General features: G+C 44.8%; 2 protein-coding genes across 13 annotated transcripts; one reads left to right on the plus strand and one right to left on the minus strand.

The window, feature by feature from the left end:
• Nucleotides 1-26: 26 nt before the first annotated feature.
• On the minus strand, nucleotides 27-13,939 carry tdrd7b (tudor domain containing 7 b). Of its 4 annotated transcripts, XM_055507135.1 has the most exons (22): nucleotides 13,907-13,939; nucleotides 13,691-13,770; nucleotides 11,749-11,905; nucleotides 10,438-10,644; nucleotides 10,180-10,324; nucleotides 7,693-7,900; nucleotides 6,370-6,452; nucleotides 5,886-6,094; nucleotides 5,375-5,734; nucleotides 4,988-5,292; nucleotides 4,719-4,911; nucleotides 4,531-4,642; nucleotides 4,244-4,446; nucleotides 4,030-4,164; nucleotides 3,479-3,562; nucleotides 3,259-3,393; nucleotides 3,075-3,185; nucleotides 2,861-3,009; nucleotides 2,547-2,773; nucleotides 2,258-2,441; nucleotides 1,916-2,076; nucleotides 27-1,394 (listed from the first exon to the last, which is right to left on the minus strand). In XM_055507135.1, exons 4-22 carry the CDS (start codon nucleotides 10,642-10,644, stop codon nucleotides 1,174-1,176), a joined length of 3,432 nt encoding a protein of 1,143 aa, XP_055363110.1. In that variant the 5' UTR covers nucleotides 11,749-11,905; nucleotides 13,691-13,770; nucleotides 13,907-13,939; the 3' UTR covers nucleotides 27-1,173. The 4 variants fall into 4 exon arrangements, with proteins under 4 accessions (XP_055363110.1, XP_028998401.1, XP_028998402.1 ...); XM_029142568.3 differs by lacking the exon at nucleotides 13,691-13,770 and having other exon boundaries at nucleotides 13,907-13,927; XM_029142569.3 differs by lacking the exons at nucleotides 11,749-11,905; nucleotides 13,691-13,770; nucleotides 13,907-13,939 and adding an exon at nucleotides 10,903-11,437.
• Nucleotides 12,590-24,103, plus strand: LOC114851040 (dynactin subunit 1-like). Of its 9 annotated transcripts, none has more exons than XM_029142567.3 (32): nucleotides 12,590-12,749; nucleotides 14,624-14,689; nucleotides 14,771-14,965; nucleotides 15,203-15,284; nucleotides 15,368-15,399; nucleotides 15,741-15,761; nucleotides 16,247-16,270; nucleotides 16,689-16,772; nucleotides 17,137-17,286; nucleotides 17,458-17,481; nucleotides 17,910-18,107; nucleotides 18,232-18,436; nucleotides 18,525-18,603; nucleotides 18,724-18,883; nucleotides 19,279-19,383; nucleotides 19,473-19,664; nucleotides 19,787-19,903; nucleotides 19,993-20,145; nucleotides 20,223-20,383; nucleotides 20,470-20,638; nucleotides 20,752-20,820; nucleotides 20,963-21,175; nucleotides 21,261-21,422; nucleotides 21,640-21,771; nucleotides 21,873-21,998; nucleotides 22,079-22,221; nucleotides 22,308-22,474; nucleotides 22,674-22,795; nucleotides 22,989-23,184; nucleotides 23,276-23,349; nucleotides 23,432-23,521; nucleotides 23,597-24,103. In XM_029142567.3, exons 2-32 carry the CDS (start codon nucleotides 14,648-14,650, stop codon nucleotides 23,732-23,734), a joined length of 3,825 nt encoding a protein of 1,274 aa, XP_028998400.1. In that variant the 5' UTR covers nucleotides 12,590-12,749; nucleotides 14,624-14,647; the 3' UTR covers nucleotides 23,735-24,103. The 9 variants fall into 9 exon arrangements, with proteins under 9 accessions (XP_028998400.1, XP_055363103.1, XP_055363102.1 ...); XM_055507128.1 differs by lacking the exon at nucleotides 12,590-12,749 and adding an exon at nucleotides 13,491-13,585 and having other exon boundaries at nucleotides 22,677-22,795; XM_055507127.1 differs by lacking the exon at nucleotides 12,590-12,749 and adding an exon at nucleotides 13,492-13,585.
• The last annotated feature ends 477 nt before the right edge of the window (nucleotides 24,104-24,580 follow it).

The following is a 24,580-nucleotide window of genomic DNA, read 5'->3' on the forward strand; positions in this document are numbered from 1 at the left end:
GGCTCAAACAACACACACCGCAACGCTCGTCTCCATAAGACTTTATTTCAAAAACGTCTTTTATTCCCCCTTGTCCTTTGTTAAACTGTCATTATGATGATGTAATTATTATCTAGAAAATATAAGTTAAATATAAATTAAATTCAAGTCATCTGAAGAGAAGATTTTGCACATCTGGAACCAGACTTCATGTGTGTCTGAGGAAAACGTTAGCGTCAGGCTAAAATCTGATGAGGACCAGATCAGATGCAGGAAGTCAAATTCTCCCATAGTCATTAAATCCTAGTTCAACACTACTGGTAACTGAATATGCTTCTTTTATAACGACGACATCTAGGCGCACACAAAGTATGTGCAACATGCAGCACATACAGTATAATCAGCCAGAAGAAATGTCATCGTCAAGCACTGGAGTCATTAAAACAAAGTCACATTAGCATCAGTGTTGCTGAGAGGAGATGGAGCCACTGCGTTAGAGATGACACTTGCTTTTTCGTCATATTACCTTCCTGACATGGAATCTGTTGTGATGCTCTGTTTCTGTGTCCTGCTCGATCAGTAAACACAAGGCTCTCTGCTAATAAAGAGCAGCAACTGTAAAAACAACAATATATAGTCATTTAAGACACTGTCCACCACTGAGCCACTGAATAAATGTTCAAATTTTAAGAGTATAAATGAATTCATCACAAAATAAAATCCTGACTCGACCGCGTCTCCTCATTTTTATCCATCAGATTCGGGAAAAAGCAACGTGGGAGCAGCTCGGCTCAGATAATGTGTAACCTTTGTGCCTTTTAACACTGGCAGGGCTGAGGGCGACGCCACGTGTGGATGCACTCATGCTCAATGACGCTGCTTTGGATTGAAGCCCGTATGAAAGCGTGGTGCTGTGTTTCACGGCTTAGTGACTCCACTGCACTTTGACGTAGGTGTAGCCAGTGCGACATGTCTCAAGGTTCACACTGCACTTACTCAAAACCACATCACACATGATAGAGTCCATAACGCAAGCAAGTGGTCGGCCGTGATGGAATTTCTGTCACTTCCGGTCTCTACGTGCTACCAAACCTTTTAGTTCACCTGTCATTCGCCATCTAAATAATACAGAGAAAGACGGAGCCGTTTTCCTTTTCATCTATCCACAACTGAGCTCAACTACGTGATCTCTGTCTACGGCTCATTGCTCAGCTCATCGGCGAACTCAGACATGATGTCATGCACCCAGATGTCCTTCTCTTCCTGCGACGTGTCGACCAGGAAGACGGTCAACTTCCTGTCCCACGGGTTCGTGGCTTCCTGCACGGCTTCCAACTGGGCCACCAGTGGTTTCTTCTCCACATGGTTTCTGAACACGATGGCGGCCTCCTCTGACCACTGCCTCGGCTTCACTCCTGCAAGCAGAATTCTCCACTGTATTAAAATAAAAAAGCATCTTTCAACGTAAGTGTGTTTATTACCTTGTGAATTAAAATTATATTTATGCACCAATAAAATATTGTAACTTCGCATTAGAAAGATTAGTTAAGGTTACATTTAATTAAATTACATCAAGGAGCAAACATTAATGAAAGTAAATAAATAAATAAATTCAGACACAATGCTACTGACCCCATCCTGACCAGACTGCTCAAACATTTCTGCACCTTAAGCTTGTTTTATACTTTAGTCTATATCTGTACTTTCTACCTGAAGAATTAAGAGCATCCTGTCCCTGACACTCAAGCACTAGTCCATGCATTTGTTGGCCGGATGACTGTAATCCTATTGCTTGCTTGGATCTGTAGCATTGTTGTCTTTATTTTAGGCACCTGTTATTGCCAAGCACCTTGAGATTAATATAATAACAAGTTAACAGGCTATTAGATTTTGTGGCCTTGGTGATGTTAAACGTTTAAACCTTCGCTCCACGTACCGGCCAGCTGAGCAGTGATCCCCTGGAACGGCAGCTGTCTGAACTCCTTGATGAGAGGTCTGAACTGGGTGCAGCTGACCAGCTCATGTTTACCGTAGTCCAGCTCATAGACCGACACCAAGCCGTTGCTCAGAACCCCCTTCACCAACACGCGATGCCAGCTGGGAGGAGAGGGACGAGAGCTTACCTTCAGAGGGAGCACTAACACATGTTTACTGGTACTGAATCTCCAATAAGGCGGCAAAGGGGAGTGCAATACATTTAGCTGAGTCATCAGTGTTTGAAAACAGCAGTCAGACATTAGTTACTCTCATTAGAATAACACACAACAGTTGAACTCACTTGTTTTCCACTTTAGCTGCATAAATCTGATTCTTCTCTATGTTGACAGGTTTCTCCTCACATTTGTTGTAGTACAGAATCATCTCCCCCATCAGCACCACCAGTTTGTACATATCTCTCCAGGGCTGCAGCACAAAGTGGCCGGGGTGACAGGCCACTGACACATACACATCCAAATTGTTTCCTGCGGAGAACCGGTGTAATGAAACATTTGAAGTTAAACATGGTCCTGTCAAATGCGCACAGAGCGTTTCACTGTCTGTAACTGAGAGCTTCGCTGTGGTCGTACCAGCTAGTGGAAGCTCCAGTAGCGGTGGCAGCTGCAGGGAGCATGATGGAGACGAAGGTGTTTCTGGTACGTCGGTGGAGCCTGCGCTTCCTCCTGAAACCCCTTTAGCTCCGGACAGAGCTCTTCTGAGATGCGGCTTTGGAGGAACAGAAGTGGGACTGGTGTTACTGGATACACTGGTGCTGGACGTCTTGGAGGATAAGGTGGGCGTGAAGATCTTAGCAGGACTGCAAGATAAAACAACGCACAAGGGATTGAGTATAGTAGATCACATATCACTCATTGCATCACCAGCATCATACAGATGAACAAACCTGTGGCTTGTCAGAAACACATCCGGCTGCTGTTTAAACAAGTCAGACTGGGCCATCTGATGGTTCAGGCTGCGGGCCGGGTCGTGGAAGTTCTTATCAGTAAACAGGTGGACGTAGACGCAGTGCTTGGTTTCATCCACCTGAGCAACCTATGAGGAAATCATAATTAAAGAATGAAATTATGACCGACCGTACCTGTGAGGGAGACACCCACCTTCATGCTGCAGTCAGTGGTGCTGAGCACTTTCTCTCGAAGCCACTGGACCGCATCTGGAGTCCAGGATCCAACGCTGAGAGCCAGGTCTGCCAGACAGCACTTCACGGCCTACGCACAGGCTGTTGTGAGTCATTTAATTTCACAACTGATGCAGGAGGCGCTTTCACGCGAGCACACTGACCTGTGGAGGGATCGCCATGAGGTCCCGGAGGAATGGCGGGGGGATTTCTCTCAGCTCAAACACCTCTACGGAGGCCTGAACCCCTATGTCAGCGAACAGGATGTCTAACACTCTGCTGCCGTGGAGGTTGGTGATCTTCAGACAAGGAGAATATATTTATATTCACCACAGCGGTGAACTAACCCAGCAAATGGCTTAGGCAGCGACCTACACGTCTTACCTCTACACGGGACCATTTGCCTTTGTAGCGAGCCAAGCATGCCTTGCCACAAAACGGTCTGGATACTAGGAACTCCGACGTTACCTGAGACCACATTAATCGCCATTGTTAAATTGTGTGTAACTGCGGCTTTACAACTGCAATAAAATGATACTGTAGTGTCAAAGGTCCACCAGTCTGCAACAGCATCAAAGATATAGACTTGATATGCGAGTCCCTACTACAGTATTGTGAGTGATTACTACTATCCTACTACTAAACACTAGCAGAGGGAGTTAGACTAGATATTCTCCATTATAAATAGTTCTGCTTGACCAGAGTCCACAGTGTTTGCGTTCACTGACACAGGGCGGATCTAGAATTAGCCCCACTGTGCTGCTGACAGATTAAGTGGTTTGGCAGTTATCTCCAGATTATCAAACTAATCCCAATCTGTCCACAACCCCACCTGAGAGAAACAACATCCGAAACTGAACAGGGTGGTAAATTCATGGCCTCTACTCCATAAAAACTACTGTGGCTGGGTTATAATGAAGTAAAGTGCTGGAAACCTGCGAGTGGAAGTACGTCTCTATGTTGTCCAGTATCTCGTTCAGCTTCACCAGGCCTCTGGAGGGGAGCTGACAGTAGATGGTCCCGTCCGAGCACACGCTGCTGACGATCACGTTCATATACGCACTGTTCACCTGAGGACGACCGAGACGAGCTGTTTGCCTCCTGCTCTTACTGCAACCCACACCCGCGTGCAGCGTGCGCCTTCTGTACCTGCAACGGGCTCGCCAGCGTCTTGTCCTGCAGCGCTTTCATGCAGGCGGCATTGATGTTGACGTCGTCGTCCTGCGACGTGTCGTACAGGACGACTAGCGGCGTCTGCCGCCGCTCCAGAATCTCAGCCAACAGGATCCTCCCGCTTGCCATGAGCTCAAACTTCTTCAGCACTGCAGGTTCCTGACAGAAGGGCTCCAGGCCTAAACACACACACAGAGTTCTATATTAATGAAGGAGAAATGTGAACATGAAAGAAAGTTTCTGTTTGAAAAACCCGGACTCACCTGCCAGTTTACACTTGGTGGCCTGAAAAGGCAGTTTGAAAAACCTCTCATGTAGCTCAAAGACTTTGGTTCTACTGATCACCTCTGAGAACCCGTGATCCACATAGTAGACCTACAGTAGCCAAACAGAGGGGTTTCATTCTCATTTGACCTCAAAACAAGCCAGCTTCACAGCCACGCCCTCTTACCTTGAGCTTGTCGGCCACGGTGTCGCAGACTTGTGCCCGCAGAATCTCCTCCTCTTCTTCGGCTCTGACAGCAACAAGTTGGCCGGAGGCAGGAGACGGCAGAGGAGCTGCGCCGCTTTGGTCCAAGCCGTAAAACTCCCTCATCTCATCCTCCATGTGCTCCTGGGCCTTGGAGTAACCCTCGCCGATGTACCTGAGAGAAGACGTGAGGCAGATAAGGACAGCGATACGACGCGCTGAGCACATTCGCACATACGGTCCGCTCCAACCTGAGGACGACTCCGTTGGTGTTGGTGGCCTCCACCACCAGCACAGAGGGATACTCCTCTTTAGGGATCTGCAGGGAAGGCACTGCCTGGTTACTGAGCCTCCTCCCCACCTCCTGCCTCACTCTCAGCTCCTCCTCGCTGGCCGACGAGTTCCTCCTGTTGCAGTTCTCGTCGGGGCCTCCTCCGCCAGCGCTGCTCCTCCTGTACAGAATGGCTCTCTTGGGGTTGTCAGGCATTGGGTAGTCAATGGTGCAGATGTCCGTAATGAGATGAAGATTTTCCAGGACGTGCCCAGGCAGTTTGGTCTTGTAGAGTAAAAAAACAGAACACATACAGTGAACTTTCGTGCACGAATTTGGACATGATGCGTTTCAAAGGGACACTGACTTTGTAGGTGTCCTGGAAAAGCTTGGGCAGCGCGTGGGCCCACAGGCCATTGGAGTATTTGACCAGCAGCTCCTCCAGCTTGAGCTTCAGGTCCGGGCTCAGGCTGGCAGGGGAGGAAGGGGGGCTGGGGGAGGAGGAGGACGACGGCGGAGACTGAGGGGAGCGGGAACCGGAGCGGGTCAAGTAGGTGTTGGGGGGTTTCTGTTGAGCAGGGGAACGCAGGGCTGTGTCTGTGGGGGTGCTGGCAGGCGAGGGAGGGGCAGCGGGGGAGTTCGAATGGAGGATGGACGATCGCGGGCTGTGTTCTTTGGCGGGGTAGAGGAGCAGCTCGGATGTGTTGCTACTGCAGGTCCTCTCTACCTAAAATAACCAAGGAAAGCATTTATTAGCGTCATTAAACACACACAGCAAATAGGATCACGACACGAGCCTCTTCCAATTATTTCATCACTAAAGGATTAAGTTGTTCTGCAACAGGTACAGAAAAAAAGAAGCACACAGGAATACATACAATGCATATATGCGTCCATGTCTCCAGGTCTTTGATGGCCTCGGTGGGCAGGTCCTGTTTGAACAGTTCTCTGTACATCTGAGGCAGCTTGGACACCCAAAACCCGTTACTGTACTTCTCCAGGATCTCCCTGATGCGACCCTGGATCTGCTGAGGGTTGTAGGGCTTGGCTTTCCCGGAGCCAAGGCTCTCGTTCAGATTCACGGGTGCTTCAAGATCAGAGTTAGACGATTATAAACACGCACACATGCTGGAGTTAAATATGAGGTTAATTCGAATTGTTCGTCTTCAATGGAAGAGAACTGTGACTGAGAGAACTATGAGAACTTTAACTAGACAGATTATAGGCTCTTAAGGGATGTCTTCTCTCTAGGGAACTCATATGTCCATAAATTGTGCCCCTCAGAGCATTTTGTTTGTTTAAAAGGGCCAATCTGACACACATCGTGTTGCAGTGTAATCAGGGACCACCTGTCCTTCTTACCACTGCTCTGCTGTGGGTTTCTGGAAAGGTGAGCATGCACCTCCTTCTGAAACCGCGCCGGGAGAGTCATCCTCTTGTCCGACCTGGAAACAGGAGATCACAGCCAGACGGTGGATCAGCATCACACATAACTCATTATTAAGGGATTTTAATAGGAAATATTATTATTGAAAAGACAGTGTGATGCGAGTGTGAACAATTTGTTGGACTATTGCTTGAGGCAACATCCAGGAACGTCTGCCTTCTGACAGTTGTTTTAATAATTATTATTAGTTATTTCGTGGTAATTGTTCCACTACATGATGAAGTTAGCACTTTCACTCCTATAGTGCACCTCTGGATACCTCCCCACCCCCAGCCCCCCCAAGCATAGACCTAAAGGGACACAGAGAGATGTGCTGATTCACTGTGTGTTGGTTTAGAAGCGTTAATCTACCAGAGAATAGAGCAGGGATTAGAACGGGCTCACATCCTGCTGCTTTGGGTTTGGGCCCTACACCAGGCTTCCCACCCTGTGGCCCATTTGAATCACACAGAGCCAGAAGCACACTGGACGTCCAGCGACACAGACAGAGTTCTGATGTCAGTTATTTTCACAGTGGGAAGACAAACAGAACTAGTATGGCTAGAAGTGGGAGAACCAGTCAATGAGCTGAAATGATCTTAAACCATTGTTTGAGATTAGACAGACCATGAATGCAATGAATTTAGATGAGGAGAATGCACCACGTGCACCAATACCAAGCAGAGACAAAGAGCCAGAAGAGGAGTGAAGGGGGGAGAGACGGGACAGACAGAGGCAGAATAATCTAGAGAGAACATCACCAGCCCAGTGCTGAATAAGCAACAGCAGGAAGGCTGTTTGCAGTCAGGAACCAACCAGAGTTGAGCCAGGCTCCCATTCAGCAGCAGCCTTTTCTCATTCAGCTCAGACCACATAGGTGGGAGGAGAGGAGGGGTGACAGAAGAGACGGATGGAAGGAAGGAAGGAAGGAAGGAAGGAAGGAAGGAAGGAAGGAAGGAAGGAAGGAAGGAAGGAAGGAAGGAAGGAAGGAAGGAGAAAAGCAAGAAAAAAAGATTGTGTTGTCACTGTGTCTGTTGCCATGTTGTCACATTCCTCTACTGGGCTTTCTAAGCAGCATGGATATGCGGTCACTGACTTCCACTACTCAAACTATAAACACCCACAAATTTGTAGAGGGACAGTTGAAGAGCAGGCTTTTCCTACAGTATAAACGCCCTGCCCTACATTCACTACCTATCAGTACATGCTCTGCCTAAATGTCGTCCTCTACTTCCGAACCTGCTGCCCCACACACTCACTTCTCTGCAGGTGGATTCCCTTTTCGGTTGAGCGGGCTCTGGTTGGACATCTTGTTCGACTGTACTCCAGACTTGCCCTCCGACTGGCCATCCCTCAGGTCCCTGGCCTGTCTGAAGTCTCCATGTCCAGCCCCTCGGCCCCCACCTCCCCCTCTGCCTCCGCCTCGCCCTCTGTGATTTGGCTGTCGCAGGGAGGTTTGAGGTTTGGCTGTTAAGAGCAAGAAAGAGAGAGAGAGAGACAGACGGAGAGAGAGAGAGAGAGAGAGAGACGGAGAAAGAGAGAGAGAGAGAGAATGAAAGTAAGAGAAGTAACCTATCAATGAAAGAACTCACAGAAACCTGATTCAGCTGATCCTGAGACAGGGCAGCATGTCTGTCTGGAGGACACAGTGTCATAGACTGGTCAATATTAGGAGAGACAGTCAAAATGCAGTGGCACGACAGAAACACAACACGCAGAGTTGAAAACGTGTGAATCTACACTGTCGGAATTGGGGAGAAATTCAATTCAGTTATTTATGTTCTTGCTAAAAGACGTAAACATTTACAAACCTTTATGTGTGTGTTAACTAAGTGAGCAGTCACATACCATCCTGTACTATCATTGGTCAAAGTTACACCAACAGCACCTCAACCCGTTAAGATCAGTCACTACTGTGTCAGTGGAGGTAGATGCACTAACTGATTCCCATTATATGTTGGAGTGAAGTCAGTGGGAGGCAGACTGTTTCCTAACAACACAATTAGGACTATGCATGTGTATGTTTCAAATGTTGTACCAGAGCAACCAGGTTCCGTATCACTGTGAAATGACATCATTCAGTAGAGACAGTCTATCCAGCATGACATCACATTTCTGCTATGTGACATCATCACTATTGTTTGTGTTTTAATCGATTTCGAAAAGCACACTCTTATATGCTGTTCTTCCCATTGCGATGGTGTTTTACATCCACTTTACTCCTTTATTCCTCCACTTTCTCCTGCCTGTAACTGTCATTAGAGTTTCCAGTTATAGTTACGTGACATAATAAGCATAATTCCTTTGACTTGCCTATAAGTCATCAACAGGCAATGTTAATAATTCTGATTCTAGATCATTTCCTTTCCTGCGTTTTCATGAATGAATTAATAAAACCGCCAGATCAGATAATCAACAAATCCTCCAGACACAATACACAAAGTCAGCAGCAGAACACAACGCAGCCATGAGCTTATACAGATATAGGCAAGGACGGACACTCACACTCGGAGCAGGCGCTGCGTCACCTCACCCGCATGGACACACACTCCCTGGTCTCTCTCAGCGTGGATATCAATATTCCATGTGGCGCAAGAGACAGTGTGTCAGACGGAGAGAAAGAGGCCTGATTTCAGCTCCCCCTCGCTCGCAGCTGATTGTCAGCTGCTATAGTGTGCATCAGCCTCAAACCCTACACTCTCACCCCTCCTTCCTTCCTTCTCTGTCATCTGTCCACCCCCTCCCTCCTTCACATCTCAGCATCCCTATGTGCTTCTTTTCGCTGTGACTCTCGCTGCCACTCCTCCTCTCTCCTCGTCTGCCTCTCTCTCGCTCTCTGTCTCTCTCTCTCCTCCCCTGCACTTCCTCCTCTGGCTCTCTGAGAATGTTCTGTCGCCTCACGGTTTAGCGGAGGTGCAAGTGTTTGCTACAAATAGAAAAATGGATCAAGACAAACGTGTGTGTGTGTTGTTTGTGTGATTGCATGTTTGCATGTGGTAGTGGTGCGGTAGGACTGTACAAAGGTTTGTGTGCTAACTAACACCCTGACACCCCCAAAAATTGTGTGTGCGTATGTGTGCGTGCATGCATTAGTGATATTCTTAGGTTGGTCATTCATCCACAACCGGTCGGGCAGAAATGGAGCATTTTGGCAGTGTTGCACCTTCACAATAAGTTCTGGTGAACACAATAGCAATAATAAGACTGAAACACAATAGCACCTGCTATACAAGAGATCTGAATAAGGCTTGCATATGTTCAAGACGTTATAGATGCTTGAGATGGTGCTGGTGGATCTAAATATGTTTCTAGGCCAAAGCTACTGGGACAGAGCTGGTTCAGTTCGATTACTCTTCTGTTATGTAAAAATGCAGACTAAAAATACAGCAGAGGATTAATTTATTACTCAGAGCACTAAACATACTATGGATGGATGTTATGCAGCTAAATCCATTCAGCCATCTCAAATAACCCCTAAGAATGGGTTGCTACTGGTGTCGTTTGTACTACTCTGGTTGACCAAATCCCTTTTCCACAGGCACAATAGTAAACAATAGTAAGTGGTGTCAGTTACAGGCTGGTTTGTGTAAAAATCAGTGTTGATGATGAACATCACATCTGAACCACATTTAACTCTTTTATTATCATCGCTGCATTAGGAAACACTCAATTCTTGGTGCAAAGTGCTGCATACGCCTCGCGTTCCTGCATCAATACTCTGTGCATGATGGTATTTCAAATCTCACCGTTGAGCACCAGAGGTGCTGCTGGTTTGACCCTCATGTGTGTGTTAACCAGGTGGGGTCGGCCCGTCTTCTTGGAGGTGCGCTGGCGAGCCACCACCTTGGCTGTGTGGCCCGTCTCGCTGGCGCCTGAGGCAAAGTACAGCATCTGAAGAGGTGCAGAAAAATAATGCGGTCAGCAATCCAGCAAATGAGCGACTCCTCCACCAATACCCTTCGTATGTGATGCAGTGCAGTGTTCAATGTGATCGGTTTTCACACCTCCCCAGAGCGGCTGCGCTCCACACGGACGACGGAGGGCACGTTGGCCAGGAATGCGTCCAGGTGGTTGTGTCCCATCTGTTTATGTGGTATCTGCTCCCCAGTCAGCTCTTTGTACTCTGCCTGCAGACGTGACAGGGGCAGGCCGCCCTTATTGGCCTGGAGGGTGGCCCGCAGCATCTTCTTCACTAAGTCCCTGTCAGCCATCTGAAGCAGAAGCAACTCGGTCAGAACAATGAAATCAGAGGGTGATTAACTAAATAGGAAAAACTAAGACAATTCCTTAAAATATTAAACACATTAAATTCCATTAGGCTCTTTGGTTTAAGAACAGTTGCAAAAAACAATTACAAACAGGTAAAGAACCATAAATACAGACAAACATGGATAACGTGACTCCATTTCCAAAAGTATTGCTAGAGTATGACGCCAACAAATATTTAGAATTATGGAAGTAAAACTGACCCGGTCAGGTTGGAGACACGCCCTCAACAACCCGCCCCAGCTTTAGGCAAAGAGGTCCGCGCAGCAGAGACGGCATTACAGAGGAGACTGGTCTGAAAAGTTATGTGATCAGCAAACAGATAGACTGGCTGCGGCTCTGAAATATGCTTGCGTATTTGTGCGCTAAGAAACCGGGAGACGTCCCATTAGAAAGTTATTGCTATACGAATAGATGGTAACGTGACATGGGAGGGAAGTACACAAATGCAAAGGTGACGCGCGGAATGAGGCTGTCAGGTTGATCCTGCTAGTTATAAAGAGAGTTCTGAAAGTTTATGACTCTTGTTGAACTGCAGGAGCACACGGCCAGGCTGTGAATGACGTAACGCGTCACGCTTCCACTCCACACCCTCCGCAGAGACAAAACTGTGCGAGGAGTTTCTGTTTCTTTATTCGCTACGTGAATACAAATGTCCCTGTGCGGATAAAATGACACAGGCACAAACTCCCGGGCGTTCTTCGCTCAGCTCCGGAGATAGAATCGCGTGCAACATCGAGTTAAATCCCCTGGCCATCTCCGCGACAGCGGCTCGTTAAGTTCGCCGACGGACGCCACAAACAGCGGAAGCCCAAAAGCCACCTTTCAGAATAAAACAGCGACATCGCGAAAACATCTCTAAGAGATAAACTCTGCTAAACACACATTTTGAAAGTCACAATCGGAAGTGAAGTTCAGTGCCCCGCACGAGCCATCAGAGCTGGGTGTGTAAAAGAAGACAAATAAAAAACACCTGACAAAACTTTGCTTGGACCGAGTGTTTTAAAAGTCAATAGACGTCGCAATAAATGCTGAATAAAACACTGTACCGTGCTTCAAGCAGAGCGTTGGGCGAAACGGGACTCGGTCCAGTCGCTGTCAGCGCCGTCGCCGTGTCCCCGGCGCCTCTGCCAGCCGGTTCAGGGACAACGTCTCCTCCGCCACCTGATTGGTCGACTGAGCTGTGGCCTCCGGATAGTTTCACGTCTGTAGACGTCCATAGATGAAACGAAAGACAATGTTTGGTCTTAGGCATTTATCACCAAATAATCAATTACAATGTAGATGCTCATTAATATAGTAATTCCTTAGTAATCGTTGTTAAAAATACATTGATTATCCCCCAAATACATTTTAATGGATTTAGTTTGGATCGTTGATAGTTAATTAAATAAGTAATACCAATAGGACATATACTGCTAAGTGCTACGGTAACACGTGGTAGATTAAATAATACTGACCCTATTGTGTTACTTTGACCCTTTTCTCGCGACAATCTTATTTTACTCTGTTTTAGCCCTAATCCAATCATTCTTATCCACATTAACTAACCTCTCTGTAAACACACCACGATTAAAGGTCTAACATTCAGAAATACCAAACTTCCAGAATGGTGTGAATTTTTCTAAAAGTCTATTATAGATTTGTGAAAACGTATTAATAGTGTATTCATAACTTATTCGTTGCAGTTATAACTTCTTAATTGCCAGGATGACACAGCTGTAGTTAAAATAAATATAACTATGAAAGAAACTACAGAGGGGACAACGTGAAGCCATTTTAAAGGAAAAAAATGTGGTATTAATTCATCGGTAAGGTGGAATCTGACTTGATTATCCTGGATGTCGCCAACGAGGGCGCTGCACCTCACTTCCCAGTTTACGTGGGTTTTTTTTTAGAATACGTGTACATTACATCACAGGAAGTGTCAGGACAAAAACGGAAGAGGTTGCCGGTGCCAAAAAATAACAACAGAGGATTAGCTGGCGTTTGTCTGGATGCGCATTCTAAGAAGCTAACTTTATTCAAAGGAGATCTGTGTGTCTGTCAGGTAAGCTACTAGCAAGTTAGTGTTAGCCCATCAACAGCAGTTTGCTAGCGGACGTCTGTTTGCGTGCTAACTGCTACAGCTGTGCCCATTCGTTCCGTCTCAACGTTAGCTAGCTGTAAAGCTAATCCACCTAAGGCCAGGTGTAGTCTGACAAGTTAATGGCTTATTAAAGATAGACGACACGTCAAGTATAACGGAAATGTCAATAGCAGGAAATCTGCAAGTGTAAAATTTCAACGCAAGCTTGGGCAGAATAACGTTTAGCCTTACCTTGAATGTGCTTTATGACGTTTGTCCCTTTCACACTTATGCCAAAGAAATGAAGCTGTAGAGTATCGTTCCTTATATTTTCTTACATGACAGAATAAACGCAAATCCTGTAAATAATTTAGCAGCCTTATAAATACTAATACCAAGAAGGTCTACGGGTAACAAAGGGTTTATTATTTCTTTGAATTTTTTTAGCAACTACTCAGATGATGTTATTCATTTGAATATTCAATGAAGTGGAAATACTAAATACATAAGAAATACAAGATTTCGAGTCCAACTGCCACGTTGGAGGTTTTGTGCAGGAAACTCATTTTGAAAGTGGCTCCTTGTAAAATAAACACCCATGGGCAGGAACACAGCTGGATATTGCCCTCCCTATGTTGTTACGTTTCATGATGCAGCAGCACTAGGACCCCTCCCTGAAATCCTGCCTTTACTCTGCTCTCTTGGAAGAGGAGGGCATGTGAAAGTAAAGAAACATTAGCACTGTATTTGTATCCAGTGGAACGGTCTCACACATATTAATTATGGCTTTAAACAGACGGCATTCTTATACCCCCAGGGTGAGTAACCTAGATACAGAATATTCAATAATGTTTAAAGAAATTAATATTAATTTTAATATGTAGATCTTCTCACATGAACATGATAAAAAGTTTAGTACTCACGGTATAATGGATGCATCATTTACATTGTTGTATATTCTGCCTTCATCAGAAAAATGCGACTTGGGTGATCCTAGATCATCCTGTAGAAGACACGTCCTTATGCTTAAGCATAGAAACAGCGCAGGTCTAATTTTAAATAGTATTTATTCTACAGGATTCTGCTGGACAGTTTTTCGTAATGGAGCAGCGATGAGCCATTTCTATCTTGTATTTTACCTTATGGTGTAAAAGTGTGAGGCAGCTTGAATTCACATGTCCTCCTCGTCCCAGAAAAAGGATTATATCCTGCCACAGTCCTAGTTTGTGTTGAATGGGGATCTTTGTTTGAACAGAGCTTGTTTAATAGGAAAACCATTGTGGTCTAGGACATATGACTTTGTGCATGAGCATGCTCTGTGGACTTGAGTCTTCTTAAACTGCTTTTAATAGCTAGGGCAGGGTGAATAGCAAGGCATAAATGTTGTTTGTTTGGGAACTTTGCAGACCTGACAATTTTTCAGCTAAAGCTGCAGTTAAGAAAAAAAATGATTGTGCAGTTTGCAAATTTTGCATCAGTTGGTCTTACTGTGATCTGATCTCCATCAGTGTCACAAATATCAGCAAACACAAAGTATCAAGTTTTAGTAAATGCTTGAAGCTGTTTTGTTATTAGTTTCAGTTTTGGTTATTAATTAGTTAAAACAACTTCCTCTAGCTGTGAATAAGCGCTGCAATGAAATTGTTTGTCTCAGCGTAGAAAAATTATGCACGTTGACTAAGATTAGAATATAAACACATCACTTATGCATCTCATGAATTCGTCGACATTGCTTTTATATATTGCTTCTTCCCAACTTGTGTTATATTTCTCCTCATTCAGTGTTGACCAAATTTTATTTTCCTTCTTCTCAAATGACCCACATGTCTCAATTTCTCTCCCTCCAAATTCTCTAGCTGACCAGCCCACTGATCAGCAAAATGAGCAGTGCAGGAACAGTGGAGAGTGGTAAACCTCCAAAGGTAGGTAGTTGAATTCTTATTGTTAATTGGTGTATGACCTCTCTGACTTATTCTGTCTTGTATTTGACTTACTTCTTCTAGATCGGCTCTATAGTAGAGGTGACAGGAAAGGGTCAGCGCGGAACTGTTGCCTACATCGGTGCCACCCTCTTTGCCTCTGGAAAATGGGTTGGCGTCATACTTGATGAGCCCAAAGGCAAGAACGATGGGACTGTGCAGGGGAAACGCTACTTCACCTGTGAGGAAAATCATGGGATATTTGTCAGACAGTCCCAGGTTAGTTACATGAAGGTTTGGCAGATGGGTTGGGATTGATGACTGTCAACACAGACAAAGCTGTGTAAGGATTTGTCTAATTGTCTAATGAAACATAAGCCTGTATTATGAATGCTACCTTTGTTTCTTAGGTTATATAAAGCTTTCTATTTCTCTATTTGCTCCAAATAAAGGAACAGGTACTGCTTTGTCCTTGTTATTCTGATCACACCTGTGGGTTTGTTGTTGTCGGTGTAGATCCAGGTGGTGGAGGACGGTTCTGCTGCAACGTCACCAGATGCCCCTGAGTCTGGCATTACCAGAATGTCCAAGCAAAAGGGTGAGTAAAAACTGCATCTGAATCTGAAGTGCAACCATCAAAAAGCAACTAATCAATAATGTTTTCTATATTGTTTCCTCCAGATATTCCAGAGACTCCTAAAACATCGAAACAGGTGGGTCACCATTACGCACACTAGAGTTATTTCTTTTAATTCTTTTAAAGTTGTTAGAGTTGTTATTCAATATTATTACTGTTATAGTTATTATTGGGTTCTGGCAGAACTGTGCCAGTGGATCAAGGAAGCTTAGTTTTGCTCATGTGTTTCCTCTATATAATTCATTATATGCCTTTTCTCCTCTTATTGATCAAGAAAACAACTTGACAGCTTACAGCCTGAACACTGGACCCGCCACATTTCCATTTTAATTTATTTTCTTTCCAGTGGGATGAACCACATTTCTGTTTAGCCTCAAAATGACTTCTCCTTTGTGTTGTTCTGAAAACCTTTTGCAGACACCTGTGAGCATTAAGAAGGTAGAAATGCTTTAATTTAGCACATTTGCTTTGCCTTGGATGTTGTAATCACACTAATGAGGCCACTCATCTTCTGTTTTTGTGCACTCTCTAATGTGTCGTTTGCACGGGACATAAAGACATCACTTATAAATTATAAATGTAATTTATGTTTTAGTCAATTTTTTGTTTCATACACCAAACACATCATTCTCATTTATTTGATGGCATCACTCAGAGAGTCATGGTGTCATTGTGATGGTGTCTTTGTCATTCCTCACTATCCAGTGACATACTGCTGTTGCATGAATTCGCACTTTGATGCTTCGGATTATAAAAATCACTTTTTTTGATTACTTTTGAAAACTGTGCATGCAGCCAAACCTATGATCATTGATGATAAATTAACATGCTTGTATGTTTCTGATATGCTTGTAATCTCTTATCTTGCTTCAATACTTGTTCGTGTGTTACTTTCTGTTCTCTGCAACTCACCTCCTCTTCAGTCCTCTACCCGCCGCTCTGCTAAGGTGAGCCCGTCTGAAGCAGCCAGGGGAGGTGGTTCGATACCTTTTGAAACAGAATCACTTCAAACAACTGTTAATTCTGTAAACATTGTTATTTTATTTGAACGTCTGAGGCCAGTATATTTTTGGACATAGTACATTTTTTTGTTTAACAAAAGTTATAATTTCAGAAGGCTCTGTTTACTTAAATCTGGAGGGTTTTACGTTTCTAGTAAAAGTTTACTAATTATTTTTAAAATCCAGAGTTAACTTGGAAGTGCATTTGTGCGCATATTGAAAATAGTACAAACATAATCACGATGCTGATAAAACCGATGAACAGATGCATGTCTATAATGGTAAATAATGGTATTACAGGGTTTTTGTAATAAGCAGGTTAGTCCTTCAGAGTCCTAACATGGTGTCTATGATCACATGGCAGTGGAGTACTCCACGTCTCATGCCTGCTACCTCCCTCCCCTCGCTCCTTGTGCGCCCCCACAGCCGCTACAGCCTGACATCCATGGTACGCTCTGTCCTGTTTAACTACTTCACCTGCTGCATCACGGGGAAATGTGGTGAAGCGTTTCCTCACTGATGGGTGGATGTTTAGGTCTTCATGGTTCATGCCCAGGGTTCTACTAGTGCTCCAACAACACTGTTTATGGTCTGAAGGTGGAATGATTGATCTGGGAATAGGTGATTGTTCACTCTACAGCGGAAATCAAAGCCCTCACACTGGACCAAGAATCCCTGGTTTTGTCACCTGGATTGTGTATTAACCTTCACATACTGTATTAATTATTTTGAGAGTGCCGTCCTTTAGTTAATTTTTTCACTCCCCAGCTTTTGCTGTTCCCTTCCACTGACATATTGATATTTGTCACCAGGCATCTCGTGAGAGCCTGTCTTCCTCTCTGTCCGGTGATGTCAGTGAGGCGAGCCTGTCACACCAGGGTGCCCTGGGAGCACCTGTTGTGCCTCAGCCAAGCGGGACGCCTGCAGCTGCAGTAGCCACTGTTCCAGCTACACCAAGCAAGGTGAGTCACTGACAGCTTCAGGGTTTGTCTTGGTGCCCACAGTACATCCACCCATAATCACAGATGAGCCTGTGCTCTTGTATTGAAGCTGTGTCAGTGTGTCACCTCCCCATCATGTTACTGTGTTTCCGTCCTACGTTTGGTTGTAATGAGCTTTTTCCGTTTCATCAGGCGGAACCTGCCATTTCCAAGCAGGTAGAGTTTTCCTATGGCTACATGCATGTGGATGATACATGGCATGTGTGTACTAACAAACTCAGGTTTTTCTCAATTGTAATTATTTCTCACTCGTAATCTCCTCTTATTAAACTTAATGGTGGCGTTGCATGGGTTCACTTTCTGAATGAAAACAAATCAAATCTCCCATTGTACCTGAAGATAATAAATAATAAATCTTCCTTCACTTAATTGCATCTGGTTGTGGCAGAAGCAGTTGAATTAACTTAATTACACAACTCGTTTATTAAAGTGGGGAATTTACATGTATCACTTGAGACTTGATCAGTGATATATTTACTCTCTCAAAACACTTTCTTACTTCTTTACATGACACCAGTGTCTCTCACTTAACTGTCCCTTTGTCTCATTGTTCCTTACCATATTTTCCACTGATCTTTCCATAGGAAGAAGAGTCACTCCGAGCTCAAGTCAAGGATCTCGAGGAGAAGCTGGAAACGCTGAAAATGAAGAGGACTGAGGACAAGGCCAAGCTGAAGGAGCTGGAGAAACACAAGATCCAGCTGGAGCAGCTTCAGGAGTGGAAAACCAAAATGCAGGAGCAACAGGCAGAGCTGCAGAAACAACTCAAAGAAGCCAAGAGGGTACATGGCAAAATAAAATACTTGAATTATAACAGGATTAGGATTAAAACTTTTTTATGGTATTACCAATACATGGTTACTAGCTCTTCTCAAAAATGCCCATTTTTCTACCACTTTCACCCAGGAAGCACGTGAGGCACAGGAGGCTAAGGACCGTTACATGGAGGAGATGTCTGACACAGCAGATGCCATCGAAATGGCCACACTGGACAAAGAGATGGCTGAAGAGCGGGCAGAGTCTCTGCAAGTGGAAGTGGACACACTGAAGGAGAAGGTGGAGGAGCTCTCCATGGACCTTGAGATTCTTAGGCATGAAATATCTGAGAAAGGTTTGTACTCAACTCACTCACTGAAAAATTTTCTCTCCTGTGTCTGTGTTATTCTGATTCTAACTCTGCAACATTTCTCCTGGTGCAGGCACAGATGGTGCCGCATCAAGTTACCATGTCAAACAGCTGGAGGAGCAGAATGGCAGACTGAAGGAGGCACTGGTCAGGTCAGTCTAGAAACTTCGAGTACAGCTCCTAAAGAAGAGGCCGAGCATGGAGTTAAAGGAGTCAGCACTTTGACCGGCAGCCATTAAACAAATCTTGTTTTATTTCCTGTTTTGTCCTAGAATGCGTGACCTTTCTGCCTCAGAGAAACAGGAGCATGTGAAGCTGCAGAAGCAGATGGAAAAGAAGAACACTGAGCTGGAGACTCTGAGAACGCAGAAAGAGAAACTGCAGGAAGAAATGAAGCAGGCAGAAGCCACTATAGACGAGCTGAAGGAGCAGGTACAGTCTGGATATATGTTCACACCAAGTGACCCAATACTCATTAAAACAAGTTAAAACAAGTAAAAGTACAAGTTAAAACAAGTAAAAGTACAAAAAGTATGTGGCTTGGTGGCTCAGTTGTTAGAGCATTGGCTAGGGAAGCGGAAGGTCCCAGGTTCAAGCCCACCAGAGCGCCAAGTGTGTCCTTAAGTAAGACACTTGGCACTAGCTCCCTGGGCGCCTCAATGTGGTTGCCCACTGCTCCCCTCAGGGGATGGGTAGAGGTTAATGTCCCTAATGTGGGATCAATAAAGTTCAATTAGTATTAATAATTATTATTATTTATTACAAAACACAGCAAATATTGGATTGTTTATGTCTTGATATACTTTCTGTGTGGACGCTTGCACCAGGTGGATGCTGCTCTTGGATCAGAAGAGATGGTGGAAACCCTGACAGAAAGAAACCTCGACCTGGAAGAGAAAGTCCGAGAGCTAAGAGAAACTGTGACTGACCTGGTTAGTAAACATGAGATCTAAAAATGGAGGTAATTGAAAGTTCAGTCCCAGCCTGTGATCGTTCCTGTGTCGTCTTTATGCACCAATAGGAGGCAATCAATGAGATGAATGATGAACTCCAGGAGAATGCCAGAGAGACTGAGATGGAGCTGAGGGAGCAGGTGGACCTGAGTGGTGCAAAGGTCAGAGAGGCAGAAAAAAGGGTGGAGGCTGCCCAGGAGACTGTAGCTGATTATCAGCAGACCATCAACAAATACAGAGAGCTGACTGCCAGCCTACAGGTGGGTGAAAAGAACATGCACCACACGCGCTCCTAGAAAAAGCTCTTAATGTGACAGCCTGGGCTGCAATTCCGTGCAAGCAGATGCCCTGACACAGCCTGTGCTTGTGTTCCATACAACAGGATGCCAACAGAGAACTGACCAGCCAGCAGAATGCCAATGTTGAGCAGGTTCAGCAACCGCCTGCGGAACTGTTTGATTTCAAGATTAAGTTTGCAGAGACCAAAGCCTATGCCAAGGTAGAGCAAGTGCATCAAGACCATTTAACAGTGTTAACACCTTTGCAAGCGTATTGTCTTCTATTGTGTAACCTAACTTTACTCTATAGGCGATTGAGATGGAGCTGAGGAAAATGGAAGTGGCTCAGTCAAACAGACAGGTGTCCCTCCTCACCTCGTTCATGCCAGACTCCTTTCTCCGTCATGGCGGCGATCACGACTGTATTCTGGTGCTTCTGCTCATTCCCAGGCTCATATGCAAGGTGTGTAGTTGTGTGACGTTGATAGCGTTGTAGCTCAGCTTATTTTCCCTCTGTATTCATAATCTTGTATCTTACAGGCTGAGCTGATCAGTAAACAGGCCCAGGAGAAGTTTGACTTGAACGGGAACCTGGTCCAGGGCACGGGCCTCAGAGGGCCTCCAGGAGAGCAGCGTAGCTTTGCCTCAGGCCTGGTCTACTCCCTCAGCCTGCTGCAGAGCACCCTGCACAAATATGAACAGTAAGTTCATCACTGTCACAATAAAAAGCCAGTGTCTCATTATGAACTTGCTGAGTCGTGTATTCTGCCGCCGGCTTTGTTTGTAGGGCTCTGAGTTCCTGCAGCGTGGAGGTGTTTAAGCGTATGGGTACACTCTACTCTGAAATGAGCTTCCACGAGCGCTCTCTGGATTATTTAATTGATTTGCTGCATAAGGACCAATTAGACGAGACTGTCCAAGTGGAACCTCTGACTAAGGCCATTAAGTACTATCAGGTAATAAAAGGTGTTTCTGCCATGTCAGGGCTTTTATTCTCACTGATTAACAGTGGAATGTACACATGATTAAAAGAACAGATGGATAAACTTTTGTTTTTTTTTCCGTCCAGCAACTGTACAGCGTCCACCTGACAGATCAAAGTGAGGACTGCACGGTGCAGCTGGGTGACCACATCAAGGTACTTTAAGGTCCTTCAGTAAACAGATTTACTTTAGATATTATAATCTCTATATCTATAGGCTGTGGCAAAAACGTATAATATGTGTGAATATAGGACTAGGGTTTCCTAGTCGTGACCGACCCCACTCTCTCACCTCCAGTTTAGCCAGAGTGCCTTGGACTGTATGGGAGTGGAGGTGGCTCGTCTGCGAGCCTTCCTTGCAGCGGGGCAGGAGAGCTCTGTGTTGTCTGTGCTTCTGAAGGACCTAGACACTTCCTGCTCTGACATCAGACAGTTCTGTAAGAAGATCCGTCGCCGCATGCCTGGAACAGATGTAGTTGGAGTTCCTGCTGCTGTGAGCTTTGGACCACAGGTACTTGGTACAGCAGCATGCATATATGCAAAGATGACTGGTCCATAGTATGTGTTTAACTAATGTTTCTATTCTCACCTGGCAGGTGTCTGAGACTTTGACTGAGTGCCGGCGCCAGCTGACTAGGGTGGTGGCTGTACTGCAGGAGGTGGCAGCAGCTGGTGCTCAGATGGTTGCTCCACTGGCAGAACAGGAGGGACTCAGTGCGCTTAAACTAGAGGACATCACTGGCAAGGCTGTGGAACAGGTAGTGTCACGTTTGCTGTTTTTAATAGTGTTTTGGGGAAAAAAGGTTCCTACAAAAAGCAGCTTAAATTTAATTGTCCTGCTGAGATCAGATCATTCTTGGCTGTTGTACTCCTAACCTGTGACCTTACTGTTTTAGCACAGTATATGATTAATCTATGGACATTTTGCTATATGGTGCTGCCATGTAATTGTTTTCTAATTCTCCAACCCCCCAGGTATATGGCTCCCATGGCCTGAACGGCCCTGAGTGTCTGCGTCAGTCTTGCAGCTCAGTCATTGCTACCATGAACAAGATGGCGACAGCCATGCAGGAAGGAGAATATGATGCTGACAAACCTCAGAGCATGGTATGTGCTTATTTTCACACTGATTTATGACATTTCAATTTGAAATCTGCACATTACAATTCCTTTCTTATTCTCGTCTTAAAATTTCCTTGTGTCCTCAGACTCCACCTGTGGAGGTGAGAGCATCCACTGTCAGAGCGGAGATGACTGACGCTGAAGGTCTAGGAGTTAAACTAGAAGACAGAGAGACAGTCATCAAGGAGCTCAAGAAGTCTCTCAAGATTAAGGTAACACAAGAAACACTGCAAAGACTCACTGTCTGCTGTTGGATTCATCCAAAGGTGATTGCTTTCACGCTTTCTGTCAGGGTGAGGAGCTAAGCGAGGCCAACGTCCGTCTGAGCCTTCTGGAGAAGAAGCTGGACACCTCCACCAAGGATGCAGATGAGCGAGTTGAGAAGATTCAGACTAAACTAGATGAGAATCTTTCCCTGCTGAAGAAGAAAGAAAAGTAAGTTTCACGTTTGACACAACCTCTCACCTTCTATTCTAACCCCCCCCCCCCAATTCTTCACTCATTATTCCTTTTATCTTCAGGGAGTTTGAGGAAACAATGGACGCTCTACAAGCTGATATTGACCAGCTTGAGGCAGAAAAGGCAGAGCTGAAACAACGCATCAATAGCCAATCAAAGATGACTATTGAAGGCCTGAGAGGCCCAGCTGCGTCTGGAATTGCCTCCATTGTTCAGGGCTCTGCAGGAGGTAATTACTATGTGTATAATTTAAATAGGTGATGGCCTCTAACTCAACTCCATTAAAAAGAAATTGTAAGATTTGAGCTACTGCAATAGTTGTAAATCTATTCTCATTATACGTTTCAAAGTAGTCCTTCAGTTTTGGGGAAAAAGGGCAAAGGAAACCCCCAGAAGGCCATGATGACATTTGCACTGTCTTACCCCAGCAGGTCTGTCTCCATCCATGGCAGGCTCAGTGCAGGTGGTGGACTCGCCTCTGCTCAGGCAGCAGGTTGAGGCTCAGAGGCTGAGCATCAAACACCTCAAGAATGAAAACAACAGGATCAAGGTACATTCACTTGTAGTGGGATTGAAACAGTTTTACTGCAAATCTGTTTCTTTATTCAGAGATTAGGTGATTTAAAGACTGTGACCAGAGGGTACATGTAGCTCTAAAATAAACTCACTACTAAACTATTGATAACATACTGAATAGCTGTGTATTTGACTGTGGTTACAGTAACCTAGTGTTTTCTCTACAGGCTGAGAAGATGAGAGCACAGCTGGCATCACTGCCTCCACTCTGTCCTCCTAAACTGCCACAAGTTCCCAAAGACAGCTCCATGCCACCACAGGGGCTAAACACGGGCATCTATCGCAGGACAGACCAACTGCTGGCAACCCTGCTCAAGCTGAGCGCAGAGGTCAAGGTGGTGGATATCACCGGGAAGACTGCAGGTGTGTTGGTTTGTGGCAGTTTTTACACTCTCTCTGGGCTCGCTCTCTCAGCTTAGTCTACCACTTTGTTTTCTCTTTGCTCTGCTTTCAGTTAGTGCCAGTGCTCAGCTGCTGGAACAGACAGCTAGACTGAAGAACCTCTCAGACGCTCTGGAAAAACTCAAGGTAAAATCAGGGCTTCAGTGGTTCTACCTACCTGGTATATGAGATGATAGTCACCAAAACCAAAAACCATTTTGTGTTTCAGGGAGAAGTAGCTGAACACGTAGTCTCTTACCAGCCTGGTGCGAAGGCCTCCTCAGACTTTGCCACCTTCCCAGTTTCCTCTTTTGTTAAGGTATAACCACACAACACCCAACTACCTGTCTGGAATGTTCCAGCACTTAATATGTCAATTTGTGTTGTTCCTTAGGCCAAAGAGGAGAAGCAGGGAGGAACAGTGTTTGTAGGACGCGTTTCCATTCCGTGCACCGCTGGCCAGGAACAAGTCCACCGCCTTGTCCTGTCTCAACAGCAGCTGCAGCAAGTGCACCGCCTCCTGATGGCATAAGGCAACTTGATGTTGGTCCAAAGCTGCAATTAACAGCACATTTCTTTATTCTCATTAGTTTCCACTTTTGATGTTCTTGTCTGTTTTCCCACATCTGCTTTTCACTATTCTCAGGAAATGGCCCCAAATTTTTGTAACATTAAAGCACTAATACAATGATGGACACAAGACTGATTTTTATTTAAGTCCACTTAAATTAAACTTGAGTCACATTTCAACGGTCTCGTGTTTATTACTAATAGTTTTCATGCACCACTTTTGTCATGTAATGGAAATTAGTATGTCATTTTTACTGTACTTGCACCTCTTCACTTTTTCCTTTGTATCTTTTGTACTTGTATTAAAACAAAATTAAACTAGTGCAAAGTGTGGAAGTTTCAGATTTCAATTAATTAAATGTTACACCTGCCTGCCTTTTGCCGATGTCATGACAGGTTAGCTACTTTAGGGTTCCATGTCCTATATTTCACTAGGTTAGTGTTTTTTTATACTCAATGTACCATTAATGTATGTAGGTACAAATGTATGGCTTAACTGACAGTTCCCAATTTAAAATGGAGATCCTAACCTTATAAAATGAGCTTTAAATGAAGGTTGGCTGTACTGGATTGAATTCAACTGTGCAAGTGAACCTAATAAATTGATCTTGGTTGAGGTCACTGCAGCTTCAATCAACATCCTACAATGAATGTAGCGGAAATATCTTATTACACTTTAACAAACTAATCTAAAACTGTTTGCATGCAAGACACTTAATCTTTATTTTTAACGAACATCACAATTTATATAAATGTATTGTGGAACTAACACGTGATTACTTTTTAAAACAAGCCAAATTAGATGTCC

The sequence above is a fragment of the Betta splendens genome, chromosome 2 (assembly GCF_900634795.4).
Source record: "Betta splendens chromosome 2, fBetSpl5.4, whole genome shotgun sequence".
Taxonomy (NCBI): Eukaryota; Metazoa; Chordata; class Actinopteri; order Anabantiformes; family Osphronemidae; genus Betta; species Betta splendens.

Bases quoted from the DNA above. Each gene is read 5' to 3' on its own strand.
- LOC114851040 (XM_055507127.1), top strand. From the start codon at position 13,550: ATGGCTTTAAACAGACGGCATTCTTATACCCCCAGG. The intron at 18,108-18,231 runs GTACATGGCAAA...ACTTTCACCCAG, and splicing joins AACTCAAAGAAGCCAAGAGG to GAAGCACGTGAGGCACAGGA. The intron at 21,772-21,872 runs GTATGTGCTTAT...TTGTGTCCTCAG, and splicing joins CTGACAAACCTCAGAGCATG to ACTCCACCTGTGGAGGTGAG.
- tdrd7b (XM_055507135.1), bottom strand. From the start codon at position 10,644: ATGGCTGACAGGGACTTAGTGAAGAAGATGCTGCGGGCCACCCTCCAG. The intron at 10,325-10,437 runs GTGTGAAAACCG...GCACCTCTTCAG, and splicing joins AGCGCAGCCGCTCTGGGGAG to ATGCTGTACTTTGCCTCAGG. The intron at 5,735-5,885 runs GTATGTATTCCT...TGGTTATTTTAG, and splicing joins CATGGACGCATATATGCATT to GTAGAGAGGACCTGCAGTAG.